Source organism: Vulpes vulpes, chromosome 11, assembly GCF_048418805.1.
Source record: "Vulpes vulpes isolate BD-2025 chromosome 11, VulVul3, whole genome shotgun sequence".
Classification (NCBI taxonomy): domain Eukaryota; kingdom Metazoa; phylum Chordata; class Mammalia; order Carnivora; family Canidae; genus Vulpes; species Vulpes vulpes.
Genome location: NC_132790.1, coordinates 58,724,739 through 58,749,550, shown reverse-complemented (window position 1 = coordinate 58,749,550; position 24,812 = coordinate 58,724,739). Strand labels below are relative to the sequence as shown.

Here is a 24,812-nt window from a genome sequence, read left to right as displayed (position 1 = left end):
AATGTTTTAATAGTTAATTCAAGCGTAACTGTGGGTTTCCATCTTCAAAAATGAAAACATGATTTCTTGAGCAGCAAGAGAAAATCTCAGTGTTCTTCACTTTCCTTAATGGGCTAAAAAGCAAAAAGCAGGATAAACTAACTCGGTACAAGACACTGAGTAGAGAAGAAAACTCAAACAGAAATGCTGATTATAATTATTGTAGGTCCTTTGCAAAATTCATTAGTGAAATGTTTCTTTTGGAATCATGACTTCTTAGTGGCTTCCAAAATATTTGCTATTCTTTTCCCAAGAATATCATTTTTCAGGAAGACTAGATAATATTTACTTTAACAAGGCATAAAAATATATTTAACTTCACAAAGAGAAAGTGGACCAAATGAAGTCCTATGTCTCTTAACATATGCCTGCGTGCCATCCTTCAAGAGACTCTAAAAGTAATGTATATATTCTCCCAAATGAATCTCAACTAAGTTTTTAACTCAAATGTACAATTGGAATAAAGGCATCATCACTGTCAAATGTACAAACTTTTAGTATGACTGAGAATAAAGAATAAACGATCCTACACTTAAGAGACTGGATCTGGTACACCGCACATCTACCACATAACCCTCTCTAAGGTTCTGTATTATCTGGTCAAGCCCCTGAAGGCAGTGGTTCTTAAACATGACTGCATTATAATAGCTAGGACTTTCAAGACAAATCCTGACATCCAGGCTATATCCTGTACCAATTAAAGCAGAATCTGTGGGGGAAAACCCATGCACTGGTAGTTTTGAAAACTCCTCGGGTGATGCTAATGGGCATTCATGCTGGAGAACCAGAGCCTCAGAGGATTACTGTACAGATTAAGAGAACAGATGTAAAAGTGTGATACAAATTGAAAGTAGACATTACCCTTCCTATTTTCTCATTCAGTCAGGATTTCATTATATTCAACAGTTTGTACAACATTGCTTTTTATGATTCATCCCTTTCTTCTAGGATCATTTCTTTCTTTCCAAAGAAAAATTTCTAGTTCTTGAAGTGATAAAATGTGGCTGGAAACTCAATTTTTGTCTGAAAAAATCTTGATTCCATAGTTATTCTTAAACAGTAGTTTGACTAGATGGAGAATTGTGGGTTAACAGTTATTTTCTCTCAGCATTGTTCCAGCATATTCTGGCCCCTAGGCCTTTTCTGTTATTACTAAGAAAGTGGCAGTCAGTCTAACCTGCTATTTTTCAGTAGGTAATCTGCCCCCGTAGCTTGCATTTAATTTAACACATGCTCTTTGCCTTTGTATCCAGTTTTGTGACCTGTGTACAAATGGAGAAAGGGAAATACTGCTTGGAATGCTGGGGGTGGGGTGGGGTGATTCTTTAATCTGAGGATATAGATATTTCATTAATTCTAGAAAATGCTCAGCCATTATTGCTTTTAATTTTGCTTCTCCCATTTTCTATCATCTCTCCTGTAAAGTCTATACATACATCTATATGTATAAACATGTGCGTGCACACACACTAAACCTTTCCATTCGATCCCCCATTCATTTTTCTTTTATATTTCCATTAACAAAAAATCTTTCTGTGCTGCATTCTGAGCAATTTCCTCAGTATACTGTAGTGTGATGAAGTTAAGAGCAGAAACTCCGTAGTTAAAACTGTATGGGTTGGAATTCTAGCTCCAACATTTATTAACTGTGTGACTTTGGGCAATGTCACATAACCTCTCTGTGACTCAGTTTCTTCATTTGTAAAACAGGAAATAACAGTGCCATCCTCATAGGTTCACTGTAAATATTAAATGAGATGATATATGTTGTGTTTATAAAAGTACTTGGTAACTTATCAGTAGTCAATAAATTACCTCTTTTTTGTTTTATTGGCTGTTCTGTTTAACAACCTACTGAAGTTGTTTTGTTTTTTTTAACGTAGAAATGTTCTAAATAAGGTATAATTTTGGTTTACAAACTGGAAATAAGATGTTCTATAGCTTCTAGATATTTTTCTTTTATCTTTTTAAATAATTTTAGGCTTACAGAAGAGATACAAAGATAGTAGAGTTCCTATATACCTGTCACCAGCTTCCCTCAATGTTAACATTTTACATAACCATGGTATAATTATCAAAAAAGTTAACTAAAAATATTAACATTGCTACAGACTTTAAAACATTAATATTGGTACAATATTATAAACTACAGGCTTTATTTAGATTTCCCGAATTTTGCACTAATATCCTTTTTCTGCTCCAGGATCTAGCCATTTTACTTTTAGCCTTCATGTCTCCTTTATATCCTCCAATCTGTGAGACTTTCTCAGTCACCCCTTTCCTTACTCCTGAAGAGTGCTGTTAAGGGAGTTTATAGCACATTCCTCAATTTGGGTTTGTCTGATGTTTTTTCATTACAGACTGAAGTGAAAAATTTGGGGAAGGAATACCTCGGAGGTGATATGCCCTCTGCCTTTTATCATATCTGGGAGTATATAATCATCAGTTTGTCTTATTAGATGATGTTAAACTAGATCACTTGTGAAGGAGGTGTCCGCCAGGTGTCTCCACGTTAAAGCTATTTTTCCTTTTTCATATTCTATTTATCAGAACACTAAGTCTAGTGTCAAGGGAATCTGCTAAGTTTTAAATTTTAGTTACTATCAGCTCCATTTGCTTTGCTTTTTAGTCATAGTCATATTATTCTTTTTTTATGGTTTTGATTTCCTCTATTAGGATTTTAATTATTTTAAACATACTTATAGTCTTTTCAGGTATCTTTGCATCATCCAAAGTTCTTGGAGCACTAATCCTTCTGCTTGCTGTGTCTGCTGATTCTAGTCTGCTATGTTTGCTGACTCTAGTCTGCTGTGTATTTTATAATTTCAGCTTGAGATCTCTTCAGGGCATTACTTGCAGGAATCTCATTGATCTGGAATTTGGAACAATTCAAACTGTCCAGTTTTCTAATTGCTTCTGCCAGAAATAAAACTGACTTGGCAATAATTTTTTTTTATTCTTTAATTTGGTGGGTTCCTGGATAATATGGGTCATATAAATTCAGACTCTCAACTTATAGAATGTCCAGGTCAGAGGACTGGATTATTCAGGAGAGATTTGTGTTTTTGTGATGATGGTCACATATTTTGTCTTCTGGTCTGTCCTTTTACTCAGAAGGCTGACTTGAAAAGGTGCTAGCCATAAACAGGGATCTCAGTTCAGAATCCCCATTGGCTACGGCCCAATATTTCATTTCCAGCCCCCATGTGGAAATTAGAAATCTAACCAAGCGTGTTATTAGAATGAAGAGTGTCCCAGTGAGGGTAGCTACGGGATTAGCTCATGGTATTTCTTCTCTGAGTTAGGTCTTCCTTATTATTTCTAGCACTCAAGGGCCTCCCTTTAATTGCAAGCTTATCTCTGGATTTGGTTTTGTAAATTTGACAAATTTATTCAGCATTTCTAGGTATTTGCAACAAAAGAATTGTTATTCTAGTCAATTAAGCAGAAGCAAAAGTGTTCCCTATCTTTTATACCAATTTATTCAGAAATAGGAAAAAAGTTCTAACAGCAGAGGTTTGAACTTTGCTACCTGTTTTCTTACCCTTTCCAATATTTCCAACAGTAAATTCTGAAGCCTCATGAAATATACTAAAGACATGACTAAGGATGTCAAATAAAATATTTATTTTTGTTATCATTAGAGAAATCAAAATTTAAAAATTCTCAGTGCTAAAAAAATGAGTGAAATATATATGTGAAATAGAAAAATGAGATACAGTAAATGAGAAACAGCCCTAGCTAAGGAATCAGAAATTTTTTTTTATGAAGATTTTATTTATTTATTCATGAGAGACACAGAAAGAGAGGCAGAGACACAGGCAGAGAGGGAGGAGAAGCGGGCTTCATGCAAGGAGCCCAATGTGGGACTTGATCCCAGGAATCCAGCATCAGTCCCTGAGCCAGCTGTCAGAAGTTTTGGATTCAAGTCCCACCTCAATAACTGGTAGAGGTGGCTGACCTCAAAGATAAAACGCTGATTCAATGACTTCCTACATCTATTTGATTCTGTTTAATTCATAAAGATACATACCTTAGATTATCATATTTATTCACTTATTTGCCGTCCAATCTGTCTAGTGTTAACAAGTAAGTGCTTTGCATTTTTGGTCTACTCATTAAAATATCTTTCCAACAAGGCAATACATATGATTATTTGGCATTAGATATAACATTTGCTATGTGTATTTCTTTTATTATTAAAATTATAAACAGTATTAAAATAATTGCTTATGACTTTTAATACAAATTGAAAACAAGCTATCCCACTAACATGGGATTTTATTAACACAGAATTCACAACATATAAATTTAAAAAAAGTTAACCAGGGCAGCCCGGGTGGCTCAGCGGTTTAGCGCCACCTTCAGCCCAGGGCCTGATCCTGGAGTCCCGGGATCAAGTCCCACGTCAGGTCCCTGCATGGAGCCTGCTTCTCCCTCTGTCTGTGTCTCTGCCTCTCTCTCAATCTCTCTCTCTCTCTCTGTTTCTTATGAATAAATAAATAAAATCTTAAAAAAAAAATTAACCAGGAAACATGAATTTTAGAATATGCCATATACGGGATCCCTGGGTGGCGCAGCGGTTTGGCGCCTGCCTTTGGCCCAGGGCGCGATCCTGGAGACCCGGGATCGAATCCCACGTCGGGCTCCCAGTGCATGGAGCCTGCTTCTCCCTCTGCCTGTGTCTCTGCCTCTCTCTCTCTCTGTGACTATCATAAATAAATAAAAATTTAAAAAAAAAATGTTAAAAAAAAAAAGAATATGCCATATACTAAAAATAAGGGAGAAAGTAATTCATTCATTTCCAATCTAGTTGTAACAGTCTCTCTATATTTTTTCTAAAGTTTGTATTCAAGTAGATATAAATATATTTGAATACACACAAATAATTGACTTCACATGAATTTATGTATGTACTAGACTTCCCACAATGGCTTACAATATTAGATGAAGAGAAACATAAGCTTTAACTCATATTTTACCTTTTTTCCGGATCCTTTTGAAGGCACAATGAAATCATTTTCCTAAATGATTTTCCATATTTTTTCAGCATTTCTTTGTCTTGAACACCAGTTTCCAAAGAAGGAGGATCATTTTGTAGTGTCAGCATTAGAACCTGGAAGAATTTTCAATATAATATAAACTTCTGACAACTCAGTAAAGTATTGTGGCCAGAAGTCTTCATATAGACAGCCTCTCAACACATAAGCAGTTCACTACTGGACTAGTTATTGGAACACAGAGTTATTTGGATATTTTCCACACAAATAATATCCTACAGATAGCTGGCTTCCCAGGTGAAATGCCCACAAGGGCCCAACTGTATCAGCACTGAATGACCTTTAGTTAGAACCCTTTCTTCATGTCCTCTGTTTCCATTTTTATACTGCCAAACCATAAAAAAAAATTTTAAATCACAACAAATATAAGAATAAAACTCAATCAAGTAATAAATAATAAAATAATAAAAATAAATAATAAATATATAAAGCCATAGCAAAATTAAAAATGTGATTTTGCTGATTTTATTTATTCATAGCTCTGTTTTAACGTGACCCCTTATAATCTGGCCTTCTCTTCCAGAACTCCTCAGCCCCTTTATCACAGAAATCACTGATGATGCCTAGGTAACAGCCTTTTTTAGTTCTCACTCCTCCTACCTTCTCTGAAGTAACTGACAATTTTGATTATTCTGTCCATCCTAAGTCTCTTCCTTCTTTTTGACTTTCATGGCAACATACTAGCTTGATGCACGTAGGTATTAGTCATGAAGGTCATATTTATATAGTGGGATTTAGGGTGATTTTTTTATTCTGTGTGACTTTTTTATAAAAGCACAAGCCAATTTCCAAACACATAGTCAACAGTAAAGAATAAAAGGGAGCTGTAGTCAGAATTAATACATGCTTTTCAGATTCAATTTATATTTACTGAAATGATATCACTAAAGCATAGAGGTATTTCTCATTCTGAGCAAACAGGCTAACATGTATGTCTGGGCTACAATTACAGGACTCACTGCCTGCATATAAACCTCATTTCCTCCCCCAACTCCTTTTAAAAAATAAACCATTCCTTTAGCCTCAAAATAGCTTCCCACTTTACAGTTTTAAAAACTCATCCTTCTCAAATCCATTTATTCCTAGGAGCAGGCTCTGAAAAGAAACTGGGACATGAGCTAGGGTGGTATTTTGACTATGAAATTCACCTTCATTGGGGGATACTTATGATAAGGAGCCGCCCCTGTGGCCAGTTCAATTGCTGTGATCCCGAAACTCCAGATGTCAGCTTTGAAATCATAGCCTCGGACCTGTAAAGAACATAAAGATGTACATTATTTTTAAAACCCTAAAAGCACTTTAATTTAATTCAATTTATTTTTGTTAGTAATGTCTATACCCAATGTGGGGCTTGAACCCATGACCCTAAAATCAAGTGTAGAATGTCCTTCTGGCTGAGCCAGCAGGCACCTCTAAAAAGCACTTTTAAAAGGTACCTTCTAATATGTATCAAGAACCATGGAAGCATTCATAAGCTTTTTTTTTTTTTAAGATTTATTTATTCATAATAGAGAGAGGCAGAGACACAGGCAGAGGGAGAAGCAGGCTCCACGCAAGGATCCTGACGTGGGATTCGATCCCAGGTCTCCAGGATCACGTCCTGGGCTGAAGGCAGCGCTAAACCGCTAAGCCACCTGGGCTGCCCCATTCATAAGCTTTAAACCATGAAAATAATCTAGGTAAAAGCCAAAGGTACTTGATAACAGAAGAAAAAAGAAAAAGCAATCTGAATGAACATTCCCCAACAAAGGGGAAATTATTAAGTATGGAATATTCACTTAAATGTTATATAGTCAACTAAAAGCTATGTAAATGAATTTTATATGAAAATATGGAAAACCACTCATGATACAGCATTTATGAAGAAAAAAGAAGACAAAATTCTTCACAAGTTTTGATACTTATTACAGAAGTATATAATCTGTTTATTTTTTAGAAAAAGGATAGAACTAGAACATAATTATTAGGCAGTAGTGCTAAGTCTTTCGTTTTCCAAATTTTCTGATATGGTATTATCACCTGAATTTTTATAAATGAAAAAGGATACAAGGGGTATGAATATTTTCAAAGTTGATGTGAAAATATTGCCAAATTTCTGTCCTTTTATACTGCCATGAAAACATTATAAAATTAAATATTTTCATTTTCTATTCTAAGCAACACAGAAGAAACAGGTAGGAGGAATGTATGGTTTGAGACCTGAAATTGAAGCTCCATATAATATGCTGCCTTGACATCTGGCAAAAGTAAGTGGGCCTCTAATGAACTAAATGCAAGTTCCCCTCCTCTCCCCAGTCTTCTAAGGATAAGGTCTCTTGCCCAACAACCCTGCTTATCAACTGGGCCAGGCCAGTAGCAGATTTCAGCTTGAGTAGCAGATTTCAGGCTTGAGTAGCAGATTTCAGCTCCCTAACAGCCCTCAGAATTATTCAAACAAGCCAATCACCCTCACAAGGAATCTGGAAACCAAGAGGCACCTCACTCTCTTGATACTATAAAGGCTGTTTCCCATGGCAACTGTTTATTCACTTTCTTTCGGAGTGCAGCCCTCCGTGTGATGTGTAGTATGCTCCTCCCTGCAGCTGTGTGTGTACATGACTAATAAACTGCTGTCAGTCTCACCAGTCCGGTATCAGGTGTTCAGCATCTGCAAAGTGGGAGTGCTTCCCACCAAAAGCATGAATACAGGTATTACATACAACAGAGTTAAAATTAAAAGTGAATCCAGTTCTCCATACTGACTTTGATATACTTAAAAGACATTTACGTAAAATGTCTATAGGAAGCTAGAAACCTCCATCTAGAGGCTTAGGAAATAAGACTGGCATGGATATAAGTTAGAAAACATAATAGGTGGGGGCCTCCTGGTTGGCTCAGTTAGTAGAGCATACAATTCTTGATCCTGGGGTTGTGGGTTCAAGCCCCACCTTGGGTATAGAGATTACTTAAAAATAAAAACGTTAGGTGGGGGTGCCTGGGTGGCTCAGTCAGTTAAGCATCCCAGTCTTGATTTTGGCTCAGGTGATGATCTCAGGGTCATGAGATCAAACCCTGCATTGGGCTCTGCACTGAGAGTCTGCTTATCCCTCTCCCTACCCCTCCATCCCTCTCCTGGCTCAGTCATGCTCCCTGTCTCAAATAAATAAAACCTTAAAAAAAATCTTTAGCGGGGCAGCCCCAGTGGCGCAGCGGTTTAGTGCTGCCTGCAGCCTAAGGCGTGATCCTGGAGACCCTGGATCGAGTCCCACGTCGGGCTTCCTGCATGGAGCCTGCTTCTCCCTCTGCCTGTGTCTCTGCCTCTCTCTCTCTCTCTGCAACTCTATGAATAAAAAAAAAAAAATCTTTCGGGGCACCTGGCTGGCTCAGTTTGTAGAGCACACAACTCTCAATCTCAGGGTTGAGTTTAAGCCCCCCACTGCTGTGGAGCCTACTTAGAAACGAATGATTGAATGAGCGAGTGGATAAATCTTTAAAAAGAGGACACAAAAAACTAAAAAGAAAATATAATAGGTAGGAAGTAGAGATAAGACTAACTAGTGAGAGAAGAATTTAAGAACGAGGTCCAGGGAAATAAAAGGAAAGGCAGAAAAAAAGAGACACAACCTGGCTCGAGAGGTAGGGGAAGAATGAGGAAACTACACTAGGGAAGCTAAAACGTAAGCAAAGGTGGAAATGATCAACTATTTCAAATGACAAGAGAACACTGTTGACAAGGAATAAGATATAAGCACTGATTTGAGAATTAGCAGAGTTTCCGTAAGATGATTAGATGAGCAACATCCGACTGTAGTTGTTGGAGAACAAACGGGAAATGTGGTTGTGGGCAAAACTAGTCCTTCAAGAACCATAACAGTGAAACTACATGTACAAAGATTAGGTCATTTAATTTGTAACACGGAAACTATTAAACCAATCTTCATTTTATTATTCCTTAGATCATATGTGGCATAAATCTTTAGTTTCATATACCATTTGTAAAGAGCTACCGGTTTGTATTTCCCAAAGTTCCCAAAGTTAACCCTGCACTCATATCCTCTACTTTTCAAAGTTCCCATTAAGCCATTTGGCTTATACGAAAGATCTATGGTAGTACCTGCTTAAGCCATCAAAAGAAATTAGAAGAGGATTTTCACTTTTACAAAAAAAGTGAAAATGACATTTGGTATTTGCTTTCTAGTCAGCTATTATAGAGGCAGTGCCCATACCGAGCAGTGAGACTGGTGTCACCCAGCTCCTTCCCAAGGAACTACACTCAGCATCAGGCCACCACAGCTTTCAACTGTGAGCATCTATGCTTTATCTCAATTTATTTTGTGTGTTCAATAGCAAGATACATTCTGTGGTATCAGAAAGGCCTAAATGAGGTTATTTTGTGGTCTGGGGATGCTATAAAATTTTTACAAATAAATTAGTGGTAATTGCTTCTTTGCTTTGTGCCATTTCAGCTTACAAAAGGTTTCACAGAATAAACTACTTTCCATTAGTAGGGGAACCTGTACACCAACCAAAAGCAGACACTACTCTGTTTTCCACCATTCTGCACAAAACCATACACCATTTAAAAAAGACAAAGTACCTGTTCCATAACTTCAGGTGCCATCCAGCAAGGAGTTCCAACAAAGGTCTTTCTCACTTTATTTCGGGTAATATCACCACCAGTTGCTAAAAAAGCACTAACCCCAAAGTCTGAAATAGATACAAGACCAAGGTATTAGAACTAACACAGATGGGTAGGAAAATGACATAGTTCTACATACAAACAACAAGACATTTTCTTTTTTCCACTGAAATTCTTGACTAAATTAAGGTCCTTCATTCCACTCTCCACCCTCACACATCACTATCTCAGTAGATTTTCCTCCTTGCTCCAATCCATTCTTATTAGCACCCTTCCAGACTAAAACTCTGTACCCATTACACAATAACTCCCAATTCTCCTTCTCCCCAGCCATTGGCAACCACCATTCTAGCTTTTTGCCTCTATGATTTTGAATACTCTAAGGACCTCATATAAGTAAAATCATACAGTATTATTTGTTTCTTGTAGCTGGGTTATTTTACTTAGCATAATGTTCTTGATGTTTATCCATCTAGTAGCATATTACAGAATTTGCTTCCTTTATAGGCCAAATACTATCCCATTGTATCAATTTTCCCAATACCACTTATTGAAGAGACTGTCCTTTCCCCATTGTATATTCTTCGCTATTTGTAAATAATACTGCTGTGATCATGCACATTTCTTTTTGAGTTAGTGTTTTCATTTTCCTTGAATACCCAGAAGTGGAATTACTAGATAATACAACAGACCTATTTTTAATTTTCTGAGGCACCTCCATATTGTTTTCCACTGGCTGCACCGATTTACATTCCCATGGACAGCACATAAGGTACCGGTTTTTCCACATCCTTGCTAATGCTTGTTGTTTCCAGTCTTTTTGGAATAGAATAACCATTCTAACAGGTGTGAGATGTTATCTCGATGTGTGTGAGGATCTCATTTGTATTTCCCTAGTAATTAATGATGTAGAACATCTTTTCAATTTATCTGTTGGCAATCTGTATGTCTTCTTTGGAGAAATGTCTATTCAGATCTTCTGCCCATTTCTTAAATGGATTTTTCAGTTTTTGATATTGGGTTGTATAAATTCTTTACGTATTTTGGATACCAGTCCCTTACCAGATATATGACTCACAAATATTTTTTCCCACTCAGTAGGATGCCTGTTCATTTTGTTGATTTTCTTTGCTGTGCAGATATTTAATTTGATACTCCTATTTGTTCATTTTTGCCTTAGTTACTTTTGCTTTTGGTGTCAGTTTCAAGACCTAGATCAAGGGGCCTGCCATCCATGTTCCCTAGGTATTTTATGATTTCATGTCTTACACTGAAGTCCATTTTTGCATATGATGTAAGATGGTGCTCTAGTTTCATTCTTTTATATGTGGTTGTTTAATCTTCCCAATATCATTTATTGAAAAGACTATCCTTTCCCCATTGTATACTTTTGACTCCTTTATGATAAATTGCTTGTTTGTGTGTGGGTTTGTATCTGGGTTTTCTAATCTGTACCACTGATCTATGTGAATGTTTTCATGCCAGTATTATATTGTTTAATTATTATAGCTTCACAAAATACTTTGAAATCAGGGAACATGACGCCTCCAGGTTTGTTCTTTCTCAACATTGCTTTGGCTCTTTGAGGTCTTTTACGGTTCCACACAAATTTTACAACTGTTTGTTCTATTTCTTTGAAAAATGCCATTATAATTTTGATAGTAATTGCACTGAATACTACCTATATGGTTTTGGGTAGTATAGTCATTTAACAATATAAACTCTCCCAATTCATAAACATAGAGTATCTATGTCTTCAACTTCTTTCTATAATGTCTTCTAGTTTCCATATACTGGTCTTTTACCTCTTTGGTTAAATTTATTCCTAGGTATTTTAGTTTTTTGATGCAACTGTAAATAGGATTGTTTTTTTAATTTCTGATAGTTCATTATTAATGTATTGAAATGCAACAGATTTGCATGTACTGATTTTGTATTCTGCAACTTCACTAAATTTGATTATTCTAACAGTTTTCTGATGGAGCTTTAGGGTATGCTATATTTAGTATCATGTCATCTGCAAACAGTGACAGTTTTACTTCTTGCTTTCTAAATTGGATGCCTTTAATTTCTTTTTCTTGCCTAACTCCTCTGGCTAGTACTTCCAATACTATAGTGAGAATGGGCATCTTTGTCTTGCTCATGATCTTAAAGGAAATGCTTTCAGTTTTCTACCATTAAGTATAATGTTAGCTGTGGGCTTATCATACACAGCCTTTATTATGTTGAGGTTATGTCCCTCTATACTGGCTTTACAGAGAAAAATAAATGTATGTTGAGTTTTGTTATATGCTTTTACTGCATCTGTTGAAATGATAATTTTTATCCTTCATTTTGTTAATGTGGTATATCATACTAATTTGCAGATTTTGAACAATCCTTGCATCCCTGACATAGCCACTACATCAAGGTGGATGGTCCTTTTAATGTATTACCGAACTGAGTTTACTAATATATTTTTTTATGATTTTATTTATTTATTCATGAAAGACACAGAGAGGTAGAGACACAAGCAGAGGGAGAAGCAGGCTCCCTGTGGGAAGCCCAATGCAGGACTCAATTCCAGGACCCCAGGATCACGCCCTGAGCCAAAAGCAGACGCTCATCCACTGAGCCACCTAGGCATCCCAAGTTTACGAATATTTTTGTTGAAGACTTTTGCATCTATGTCCATCAGAGTGATTTTCTTTTCTTGTGGCATTCTTGTCTGGTTTTGGTATCAAGGTAATGCTGGCCTCATAAAATATGTTTTAAAAAGTACCTGCCTCGGGCAGCCCTGGTGGCACAGCGGTTTAGCGCCACCTGCAGCCCAGGGTGTGATCCTGGAGACCTGGGATCGAGTCCCATGTGGGACTCTCTGAATGGAGCCTGCTTCTCCCTCTGCCTGTGTCTCTGCCTCTCTCTCTCTCTCTCTGTGTCTCTCATGAATAAATAAAAATAAAATCTTAAAAAATAAAAAAATAAAAAGTTCCCCCCCCCCTTACTATTTTTTGGAAGAGATTGCGAAGGATTGGTATCAATTCTTTCAATGTTTCGTAGAATTCACCAGTGAGGCTGTCTGGTACCGTACTTTTACTTGTTGGGAGGTTTATGATTCCTGATCCAATCTCTTTACTAGTAATTGGTCTGCTCAGTCTTTCTAATGCATCATGATTCAGTCTTGTAGGTTGTATGTTTCCAGAAATTTATCCATTTCTTCTAAATTGCCCAATCTGTTAGCATATAATTGTTCTTAATAGTCTCTTGCCCTTTCTATAATATCAGTTGTAACTTCTCTTTCATTTTTTTTCATTTCTCATTTTATTTACTTAAATCCTTTTTCTTGGTGAATCTAAGCTAAACATTTGCCAATTTTGTTTATCTTTTCAAAGAACTAGCTTAATTTCAATGATCTTTTCTATTGTCACTATGTAGTCTCTATTTCATTTATTTCTGTTCTAGTCTTTGTTATTTCCTTCCTTCTGCTAACCAGGTTTCATTTTTTTCTTTTTTTTTTCTAGTTCCTTGAGATATAAAGTTGCTTGAGACTTTATTTCTTGGGGTAAGCGTTATCACTATGAACTTCCCTCTTAGAACAAGAAATAGGTGATTGAAGGGGTAGGGGGAAGAAATGCTTTTGATGCATCCAATAAATATGGTATGTTACATTTCCATTTTCATTTGTCACAAGGTATTTTTTAGTTTCTTCACTGACCCATTGGTTGTTCAGTAGCATGTTGTTTAATCTCCAAATATTTGTAAATTTTCCCATTTTCTTCACATAAATTTCTAGTTTCATACCACTATAGAAAAAAATGCTTGATTTGATTTCAGGCCTCTTAAATTTATTAAGACTTATTTTGTGGCCTAACATATGATCTGTCTTGAAAAATGTTCCATGTGTACTTGAGAAAAATGTGTATTCTGTTGCTTTGGGGATAGAATGTTTTATAAATATATGTTAAGTCTATCTGATCTAACGTTATTGTTTAAAGCTGATGTTTCCTTCTTGATTTTCTGTCTAAATGATCTATCCACTGATTTAAATGGGAGCATTAAAGCCCCTTACTCTTACAGTATTACTGTTTATTTCTTCTGTTAGGTCTAATAATATTTACTTTATATAATTAGATGCTTCCATGTTGGGTGCACAAATATTTACAGATGTTTTATCTTTTCAGACTGACCCCTTTATGAATATGTAATACCTTTCTCTATTTATGGTCTTTGTTCTAGAGTCTACTTTGTCTGATACATCTACTTGACTTGATACATACAAAAATCCGTGATTTTTGTCATTTAAATCTTCTCTTTTTCCCTAGTTCATCAAGGTAAAGGTTTGTCAATTTTGGTGATCTTTCAAAGAATCACCTCTCTACTGCTTTGCTTTGCTTTTTTTTTTTTTCCTACTGCTTTTCTAGTCTCTACTTCATTTCCTTTATCTCTTCTCCAAATTTTGTTATTTTCTTCTTTCTGTTAAGTGTTGGGTTTAGTTTTTCTAGTTCCTTAAGGCATAAAGTAAGATGGTTGGTTTGCTATCTTATTTTTTAAATAAAGTGCCTCTAGCTATAAACTTGCCCTTTGGCAATACTTTTGCTATGACCCATAAGTTCTGATATATTGTGATTTTGTTTTCATTCATCTCTAAGTATTTTTTAATTTCCCTTGTGAAACTTTCCTTTATCCATTGGTTGAGTGTGTGTTGTTTAATTTCTGCAAATATGTAAAATGTTTAGTCATCTGCTATTAATTTCTAACTATCCACAGCGGTCAGATAAAGTATTTTGTATCTTTTAAAGTAGTAGTATCTTTTCAATATATCTTTTAATAATATCTTTTAAAATCTGTTGGGACTTGGGGTGCCTAGGTGGCCCAGTTGGTTAAGCAGCCAGCTCAGGTTATGATCTCATGATCCTCCTGGGATCAAGCCCAAACGTAGGGATCTACACTCAGCAAGGAGGAGTCTGCTCAGGATTCTCTCACTCCCCCCCCCCCCCATGCACACTCTCTCTCTAAAATAAAGAAATACATTTTAATAAAAATAAAATAAAATCTATTGGGACTTAATATGCAGTCTAACATGGTCTACAGCATGTGTACTTGAAAAGAAGGTATATCTTAATCCTGTTGAGTTGTTAGCTTTAGGTGTGTAGTGTATTGTATTAAGTCTTTCATTTCCTTAATCCTGCCTGTTGTATCCATTTTTGTGAATGGAATATTGAAGTCTCCAACTACTAATGTGGAGCTATCTAGTTCTAGTTCTCCCTTCAGTTCTGTCAGTATTTCCTTCATATATTTTGTTGGTATGTTATTATGTGTACAAATAATAATTGTTATATCTTTTTGCTGTACTGAAACTTTATTAATAGGTAAAGTCTTTGTTTTGTAACCCTTTTTGACTTAAGGTTTATTTTCCCTGATATTAAAATAGCTACCTCTGTTCTCTTTTGGTTACTATTTGCATGGAATAACCTTTTGCCATCCTTTCACTCTCAATGTATTTGTATCTGGGATCTAAAGTGAGTCCCTTATAGACAGTATATAGTTGGATTAACTATTATGATCTGTTTTGCCAATCTCTGTCTTTTGATTGGAGAGTTAATCCATTTACATTTGAAGCAATTACTGATAAGGAAGGACTGACTTCTGTCATTGTCCTATTTGTTTCCCATATGTCTTATTGCTTTTTTGTCTCTCATTTCCTGCATTACTTTTCTGTTCAGTTGACATTTTGTTGTGAAATGCTTAGTTTTTTTTCTCATTTCTTTTTGTTTATATTCCATAACTATTTATTTTTTGGTTACTAGAAATTACATTTAGCATTCTAAAGTTATAACACTCTAATATGAATTTATACTAGCCTAGGAGATGTCTGGCTGGCTCAGTCAATACAGCCTGCAACTCTTGATCTCGGGGTCATGAGTTCAAGCCTCATGTTGGATATAGAGATCACTTAATTGAAAAAAAAAAAAGTATTTTTTTCCAAAAAAATCTTGAATTTATAACAGCCTAACTTCAGTAACACAAAATCTCTTCTTTATAGCACTATTCCCACCCTTGCTGGTTACTCTCACAAAATTACATCTTAACACATTGTGTGCTCAAAACGATGAATTGATTAACTCTTAAGTTCATTGGTCTCTTAAGTAGCAAACGTATTTTGGATTTACAAACTAGTTAACAGTAATACTCTTTTTTTTTTTTTTAGTAATGTAGTCATGTAGGAAAAAAGAAGTGAAGTCACAAACCACTGTTAAAATAATACGAGCTTTTATACATGCCCATGTATTTACCTTTATAAGATCTTTATTTCTTCAAACTGCATCAAGTTACTGTCTAGTATCCTTTTGTTCCACTTTGCAGGACTCCTGTGAGCACTTCTTGCAGGCATATCTATCAGAAACAAATTTCTTCAGCTTTTGTTTATCTGGCAATGTCTTGATTTATTCCTCACTTTCAAGGATAGTTTTACCAGATATAGGATTCTTAACTATGTTTTCTTCTACTGCTTGGAATACATTGGCCCACTGCCCTCTGGCCTCCAAAGTTTCCAATGAGACATCTGCTGACAGCCATATTGAGGATCCCTAGTATGTGATGAATCACTTCTATCTTCTTGCTTGTAAGATTCTTTTTCTTTGGCTTTCATAAGTTTGATTATAAGGTATCTCTGTAGATCACTTACAGCTCATCTTACTTGGAGATCACTGAGCTTCTTGGATATTTATATTCATATTTTCCATCAAGTTTCAACAGTTTACAGCCATTATTTATTCAAATATTCTCTACCCATTTCTCTCTCATCCTTCTGGAACTTCCCACATGTATATTAGTCTGCTTGATGGTGTCCAACAGGTCCCTTGAGCTCTGTTCACTTTTCTTCAATCTTTGTCCTTTCTTCCCTTAGACACTGTAATTTCCATTTTCCTGCCTTCAAATTCATCAATTCTTTTTTTAGCCAGTTCAAATCTGCATTTGCATCCTTCTAGTAAGCTTTTCACTTCATAATACAAACTACTGTACCTTTTAGCTCCAGAATCTTTTTTGTTCTTAGGTTCTTTTTCCTTATTGGTAGTTCCATTTTATCCATACTTGTTTTCTTGAGTTTATTCATATCTTCCTTTAGTTTTGTTAGTAGATCTCTTATCAAAGTTTTTTCAGAGACCATTATTATTATTCGTTTCCTTTGAATGGACTATATTTTACTGTTTCATTGAATACCCTGTGATTTTTTTGTTGAAAATTGGACAACTGAGTCTAATGATGTGGTTCTTCTAGAAATCAGATTATCTCCCTCTCCCAAAGTTTGATGCTTTTTTTTGTTATTGTTTTTATTTTGGTTGTTATAGATTATTTCTGTGTCAAGCATCAGCCTGAAGTATAAGTAAGCTCTTCTTAGGACTTTTCTGCACCTCTCCTGGCATATGCAATCATTTTCCAGTTTTCTCCACCAATGTAGTTATAGTTATTTTTTAATGTCTGGCTCCAAAAATGGGAAGAAGAGAAAAATGAAGGGAAGGAAAAACAGGTGTTGCTCTATTAAGTCCCCTAGAGGGGAGGGAGTGCCACAAACAATGGTTGTCTGCCTCTTTACCTGTACCAATGTGATCAGAAGCAGCTATCAATGATCAGAGCACAGATCCATGATATTTGGAAGACAGGGTCCATTTTGCCCACTGTGGGTTCCAAAAGTTCTGTGCAAGTTGCTCCAAAAACAGGTGCCCAGCTGCCTGCCAGGAGACTGATGGCTGGGGGATATATAGCTCTGAGATTGACTGAAATTAACTGCAATTTATCTTCTAAGTCTTCTCCTAGATCTTACATACCTTCTGAGGAACTGCAAAATTATAGAACAGTTATATCAAACAGATTCTGCTGGTTTAGTTGTTGTCTACCTGTGGAGAGATTCCAGGTGCTTTCCACTTCACCATCTTCCCAGAATCCTCTCTTCTTTAGTTTTTTGCCACTTGGGTTTACTTTTCTAAACAATATAGCATACTTGTGCTTGGTTTTGAACCTATATAAACGAATTCATATGCTATATATTCTATTTTAACTGTTTTCTTTCACCTTATCTTTTTATACCTTATTAATGCTTTTGAATGTAGTTGTAGTTCCATCTACATTCATCACTATATAGTATTCTAATACATATATTAACCACAATTTATTTATATTTATCCATTCTATTAATGAAGGATGTTGGACTGTTTCAAACTTTTAATGCTTATGAGCACTATGGCACATATAAGCATCATTTTCTCTAGGCCATACACCGAGAAGCCAAAGTTTTAGGGTATGCATACTTCAACTTAATATAGTGTTTGCACTAATTTATTCTCCCACTATAGGAATATGAGATTTTTCTTTGCTCTACAATGACACTAACAACTGTGGTGTCAGATGTTTTTGCCTATCAGCCAATATAACTTGGATCCCAATGTTATTTTACAAGCATACCTTGTTTTTTACTGCTTCACCTTACTTAGACTTCACAAATACTGTGTTTTTTAAAAACTGAAGGTCTATTGCAACCCTGCTTTAAACAAGTCTACTAGCACAATTTTTCCAACATTTGCTTCCTTCTTGTCTGTCACATTTTCATAACTCTTGCGATATTTCAAAATTTTTCATTATTATTGTTATTTGCTATGGTGATCTGTGATTAATGATTTTTTATGTTACTACTGTAATTGTTTTGGGGGCACCTCAAACCAGGCCCTTGTAAGATGGCAAACTTAATAAATGTTGTGTGTGTTTTAAATGCTCCACCAACCAGCCATTCTCCGATATCTTTCCCTCTCCTTCAGGCCTCCCTATCCCCTGACACACAACAATATTTAAATTAGGCCTTTTTTTCTTTAAAGATTTATTTATTTTTTTCAGGGCGCCTAGGTGGCTCAGTTGGTTAAGCACCTGCCTTCAGCTCAGGTCATGATCCCGGGGTTCTAGGATCAAACCCCGCATCAGGCTTCCTGCTCAGCAGACAGCCTGTTTCTCCTCACCCTCTGCCTGTACTCCCCTTACTGTGAGTGGTCTCTCTTTCTCTCTCAATCTCTGTCAAGTAAATAAGTAAATTAAAAAAAAAAAAAAAAAAGATTTTATTTCTTTTTTCAAGAGACACACAGAGAGAGAGGCAGAGACATAGGCAGAGGGAGAAGCAGGCTCCATGCAGGAAGCCCAATGTGGGACTTGAACTCGAGACCCAGGGATCACGCCCTGAGCCACCCAGGTGTCCCTAAATTAGGCCAATTAAAAACCCTACAAGAGCCTCTGAGTGTTCATGTGAAAGGAAGAGTCATATAGTCTCTCTTTAAATCAAAAGCTAGAAATGATTAAGCTCAATAAGGAAGGCACGTTGAAAGCCAAAGTGGGCAAAAAGCTAGGCCTCTTGTACCAGTTAGGCAAGTTGTGAATGCAAAGGAAAAGTTCTTGAAGAAAATTAAAAATTCTACTCCAGTGAACATACGAATAAGAAAAGCAAAACAGCCTTATTGCTGATATGAAGAAAGTCTTAGTGGTCTGGACAGAAAATGAAACCAGCCATTCCCTTATGCCAAAGCCTAATCCAGAGCAAGACCCTAATTCTCTTCAATGTCAGGAAGGCTGAGAGAGGTGAGGAAGCTGCAGAAGAAAAGCTCAAAGCCGGCAGAGGCTGGTTCATGAGGTTTAAGGAAAGAAGCCACCTCCATAATATAAAAGTGCATGGTGGAGCAGCAAGTGCTGATGTAGAAGCTGTAACAAGTTATCCAGAATATCTAACTAAGTTAATACATGAAAGTAGCTACACTAAACAACAGATTTTCAATGTAGACAAAACAGCCTTCTATTCGAAGAAGATGCCATCTTGGACTTTTTTAGCTAGAGAGGTCAATACCTAGCTTCAAAGGACATGCTGAGGGATCCCTGGGTGGCGCAGCGGTTTGGCGCCTACCTTTGGCCCAGGGCGCGATCCTGGAGACCCGGGATCGAATCCCACATCGGGCTCCCGGTGCATGGAGCCTGCTTCTCCCTCTGCCTGTGTCTCTGCCTCTCTCTCTCTCTGTGACTATCATAAGTAAATAAAAAAATTAAAAAATAAAAAAATAAAAAAAAAAAAAACAAAGGACATGCTGACCCTCATGTTTAGGGTTAATGCAGCTAGTGACTTTAAGCTGAAACCAATGTTCATTTACTAGTCCATAGATTCTAAGGCCCTTAAGAATAATGCATAATCTACTCTTCCTGTGCTCTGTAAATGGAAGAACAAAGCCTGAATGACAGCACGTCTGTTTACAACATAGGTTTACTAAATATTTTCAGCCCACTGTTGAGATCTACTGCTTAGGGAAAAAAAGATCCATTTCAAAATATTACTGCTCACTGGGGTGCCTGGGTGGCTCAGCTGGTTAAACATCCAACTCTTGGTTTTGACTCAAGTCATGATTTCAGGGTCATGAGATCGAGAACCATGTTGGGCTCTGCACTCAACACAGCATCAACTTTGAGATTCTCTCCCTCTCCCTCTGCCCATATGCACTCGCTCTAAAATAAAATCTTTAAAAAAATATTGACAATGACCTGGTCACCTAAGAGCTCTGAAGGAGTTGTACAATGAAATTAATATTGTTTTTATGCCTGCTAACACAGCATCCATTCTGCAGCTCATGAATCAAGGGGTAATTCTGACTTTTAAGTCTTATTACTTGGGATGCCTGGGTGGCTCAGTGGTTGAGCGTCTACCTTCAGTTCAGGGCATGATCCTGGGGTCCTGGGATCTAGTCCCATATCAGGCTCCCCATGAAGAGCCTGCTTCTCCCTCTGCCTATGTCTCTGCCTCTCTGTCTCTCATGAATAAATAAAATCTTAAAAAATAAGTCTTATTATTTAATAAACACATTCTATAAGGCTAGTGATTCCTCTACTGATCTGGGCAAAGTAAACTCAAAATCTTATGGAAAGAATTCACTCTTTAAGATGCCATTAAGAACATTCATGATTCATGAGAAGAGGTCAAAATATCACATTAACAGGAATTTGGAAGAAAGTGATTCCAACCCTCATGGACTTTGAGGGGTTCAAGACTTTAGTGGAGGACATAGCTACAGATGTGGTATAAATAGCAAGAGAACTAGAATTAGAAGTGGTCCCTGAATATGTGACTGAACTGCTGCAATCTTGTGATAAAACTTGAACAAATGAGGAGTTGCTTCTTATAGACGAGCAAAGAGTTTTCTAGAGATAGAATCTATTGCTGGTGAAGATGTGTGAAGATTATTGAAGTGACAACAAAGGATTTAGAATATTACATAAACCTAGTTGATAAAGCAAGATTTAAGAGGACTGACTCCAATCTTGAAAGTTGTTCTTTTGTGGGTAAAACAGCACTGCATGCTACAGAGAAATCATTTATAAAAAGAAGAGTCAACTGCTGTAGCAAATGCCATTGTTATTTTATTTTAAGAAACTGCTACAGCCACTTCAGCCATCAGCAGCTACTACCTTGATCAATGAGCAGCCATCAACATGGTGACAAGACCCTATGCCAACAAAAGGATTATGACTCACTGAGAGCTCAAAGGATGGTTGGCATGTTTTAGCAATAAAGTATTTTTAATTAAGGTATACTTTTTTTTTTTTTTTTTAAGAAATACTGCATTGTGCATTAAGTAGGCTTTAGCATAGTGTAAACGTAACTTTTATGCACATCGGGAAACCAACAAATTCATTTGATTTGCCTTAAAGCAATATTGGTTTTACTGTGGTGGTCTGGAATCAAACCCACAATATCTCCGAGGTATGTCTGTACTAGGCACTTAACTGATTATTAGTAAGGCTGAACGCCTTTTATTACATTTATGTTTTGATGTCTTCATTTGGGAAGTCTTCTCATTTTTTATCTGATTTTTCTTAATGAATTCTTCTAAATTTGAGCCCTACATCCATTATTCATGCTGCAAATATCTTCTCTATTCTGTGGTTTGTCTTTTTGCTTATTAATGATGATTAACCATTTGCCCCTCTTTCAATAAACAGAAACTGTGAATTTTATTTTATTTTTTTAAAGATTTTATTTATTCATGAGAGACACAGAGAGAGAGGCAGAGACACAGGCAGAGGGAGAAGCAGGCTCCATGCAGGGAACCCGATGTGGGACTCAATCCCAGGACCCCAGGATCATGCCCTGACCCGAAGGCAGACACTCAACCACTGAGCCACCCAGGAGTCCCTAGAAGCTGTGAATTTTAAAAGAGCCAAATTTATCAATATTTTCTTTAATGCTAAAGCATTATGTGGCTTCATTAAAATACTTCCTAGGTTGAGACATGAAGGAAGATGTGCATCTAAATTATCCTCTAAAGCTGAAGAAGTAAGTTATGGTCTGGGTGATTATCTTCCTCCTGTCAAACACCTGACTGTCCCAGTAGTGTGGGAGGGACCAAGCCAAGGCCTTCTCAGATGAGCGACTTACTCAACAATCCTGCTGTAAGGCCACTCTAGAGTCTCAGCCTGGAGGAGGGGTATTTCACCAGCATAGCCACCTCTGGCAGGCCTCGGACTTACCATATCTTATCCTCTACTGGATCTGGGCAAAGTAAACTGAAAACCTTCTGGAAAGAATTCACTATTCTAGATGCCATTGAGTGGCATAATTAATAAGATATCCTATCTTATCTCTTCGGCTCTGAATCTACCAAGTGTGCACTTGCACCTCTCAAATGCCTCCTCCTCACTGGCAAATACCCCAATCACCCCACGACAGAAGTAGCTCTGTATCACCTCTCTCACCAGATACTAAAGCATATTAATTTATAAACACAGTGAGGTTTCTTGACTACTTTTCCTTCAAAGGAAAGCAAAGATTGCTATGAGAACCCATAGAAGATGACTCCTGGGGGTAAGGAGTGATAACTGGAAGGTAATGACTAGTGGACAGAGAAAAATGTCTGAGATCAACAATGAAGGATAAATAGTGGAGGGTATCTTGAGAATCAGCAGGGATGTGCCAATATAGGCTGCTTGGCTAGACAGAGTCCAGGCACTAGAAGAGAAAACTGGCTCTGAAAACACAAAAGATAAGTAAAGTAGTTCTACCGACCATTAAATCAAAATAAAAAGAAATACTAATCATTACCTGCAATCTGTACTGAGCCATCTTCTCCAAGAAGAATATTTCCAGCTTTCACATCTCTTTAAGGAAAAAAAAAGTTATACATTAAAAAACACCTATTCTTTGGAGTCACATAATTTAAGCAATTGTTTACTGTATTCACACAACACTGGCAATATTTAAATACTCTATTTTACATTAAGGAGAATTAAGGTCAATAGTAATTTTTTTTTTAATTTTAGTCACTTTTACTAGAATCTAAATATTAAAAACAGAAAGTTACAATAACAGATATCTTTTTACTATAAAATTCAGAAAATCCAAGATGATTAAATACTTGACTGGGATACCAATGGCCAAAGAATGTGACCCTTCATGTAACATCACCTAATTCCACTTTTTGAAATACACTGATTTTTTTTCTACATCCTAATACATGGTCAAAATTTTTAAATGGTCAGTATGGGTTAAAAACAGGGACTATTCTCTGCCTGAGGCATAAAAATAGATATAAATTATTCAAACATTCTTTTTATTTTTATTGGTAACTATTTATAATTCAAATAGGGCATGGACACATTCTTGTTATAAAAACCTAAACATCACTGAAAAGCCCTAAGTCCCTTTGACTACCATTCTGAAGCCTAGTTTTCTCTTCAAAATTTTCAACTATTAACAGTCCAGTCAATAGAATATGTTCTTGTGACATATCTGGGCTCTTCTTCCAACATAAATGGTATCATGCTATCCAATCAAATCTACAACTTGTTTTTCTCATGCGACAATATGTTAGCAGTATCTGGCAAAATTTAAAACCCCTAAATCTCATGAGTAGCAAATCCACTTCTTAATAACCTAGAGAAACCCCTACATTGTACAAGGAATGTACAAGGAAACCACTACAGCATTGCTCATAATAATAAACCAAAAATGGTAACAACCTAGAAGGCCAACAGCAGCAGAAAGGTTGAACAAATTTTGTTATAGCTATAAAATGCAATAAGGTCAATCAACATGTTATACCCTGGAATACTGTCTAATACACACTACTAAGTGAACAAATCAAGTAAGAGGATAGTGCATTTTGTAGGACACCATTAATGTAAAACACACGCATACATACATACACACACACACACACACACACTCTTTCCACATATACCAAATGATAGCAATGAATGGTTCCTTCTTTGGAGAGGAATGGAATTGGAGTCAAGGGAAACTGTTTGAATATCTTGTGGAAATACAATAATGTATTTATTTTACGATTAAAAATAAATATATAATTAAATAAACAAAAGAGACCCAGTCTTTGAAGCTAGACAAGAAAGAAGAGCAAGGCTAGCTCATGGAGGAAGGCTTTGTCATGAAAAGGAACCAGGTTGTAAAAAGTACAACACTTCATCCTTTCCCTGTGTCTTTAGATATAACCATTCCTTGGGGGGAAAAAAAACAACAATGGTTTCACAACTGTGTGTAGCAGGTTCACCAAACTACAGTATACAATACTTTTCCTGAATGCATACTGAAGCATAAGGTAATCATGTTACTGAGTATTCTTCACTGCTTATAAATCCAAGCAATTTACAGGACATTTCTCCCAGAAGTTGACTTAGAGTGGAGGCAGACTAAGTCTACTCTATTAACATAAAGTCTCTGACTCCAGATACTACAAGCAGGAGAAAACTGAGGACCTTCTCTTCCCTTGATGACAAAAACATCCAACTGAGTCAACCATGAACCTTTATATCATTAAGCTTATCTGAACCTTCATATCATTGAGCTTATCTGGAATGACACCAAAAACTCAAAATGTATAGTCAGTTCCTCATTTGTATTTCTGCAGCAGCGTTAGCATAGACTACAAAAATACAATTATATTCTTGGAGCTGTCTCTTTCACCATAAGCTAAGATCTGGACCTGTACTTGAACAGATTCCTGTATCACCTGCACTTACTTAGCATTATGATTAGTATATAGGAAGCATCCCCCAGATATTCATCAAAAAGATTTAAATAAACAGAC

General features: G+C 36.4%; 1 protein-coding gene across 2 annotated transcripts in view; it reads right to left on the bottom strand.

The window, feature by feature from the left end:
• The window catches only part of OXSR1 (oxidative stress responsive kinase 1), a 91,560-nt gene that overhangs the window by 23,057 nt on the left and 43,691 nt on the right, over positions 1-24,812 (bottom strand). For both annotated transcript variants that reach the window (XM_026001004.2, XM_026001005.2), the window contains exons 5-8: positions 22,811-22,866; positions 9,676-9,785; positions 6,248-6,349; positions 5,022-5,155 (exon numbers count right to left, since the gene is read on the bottom strand). In XM_026001004.2, the coding sequence (XP_025856789.1) occupies positions 5,022-5,155; positions 6,248-6,349; positions 9,676-9,785; positions 22,811-22,866 (402 nt within the window). The remainder of the gene's footprint in view (positions 1-5,021; positions 5,156-6,247; positions 6,350-9,675; positions 9,786-22,810; positions 22,867-24,812) is intronic.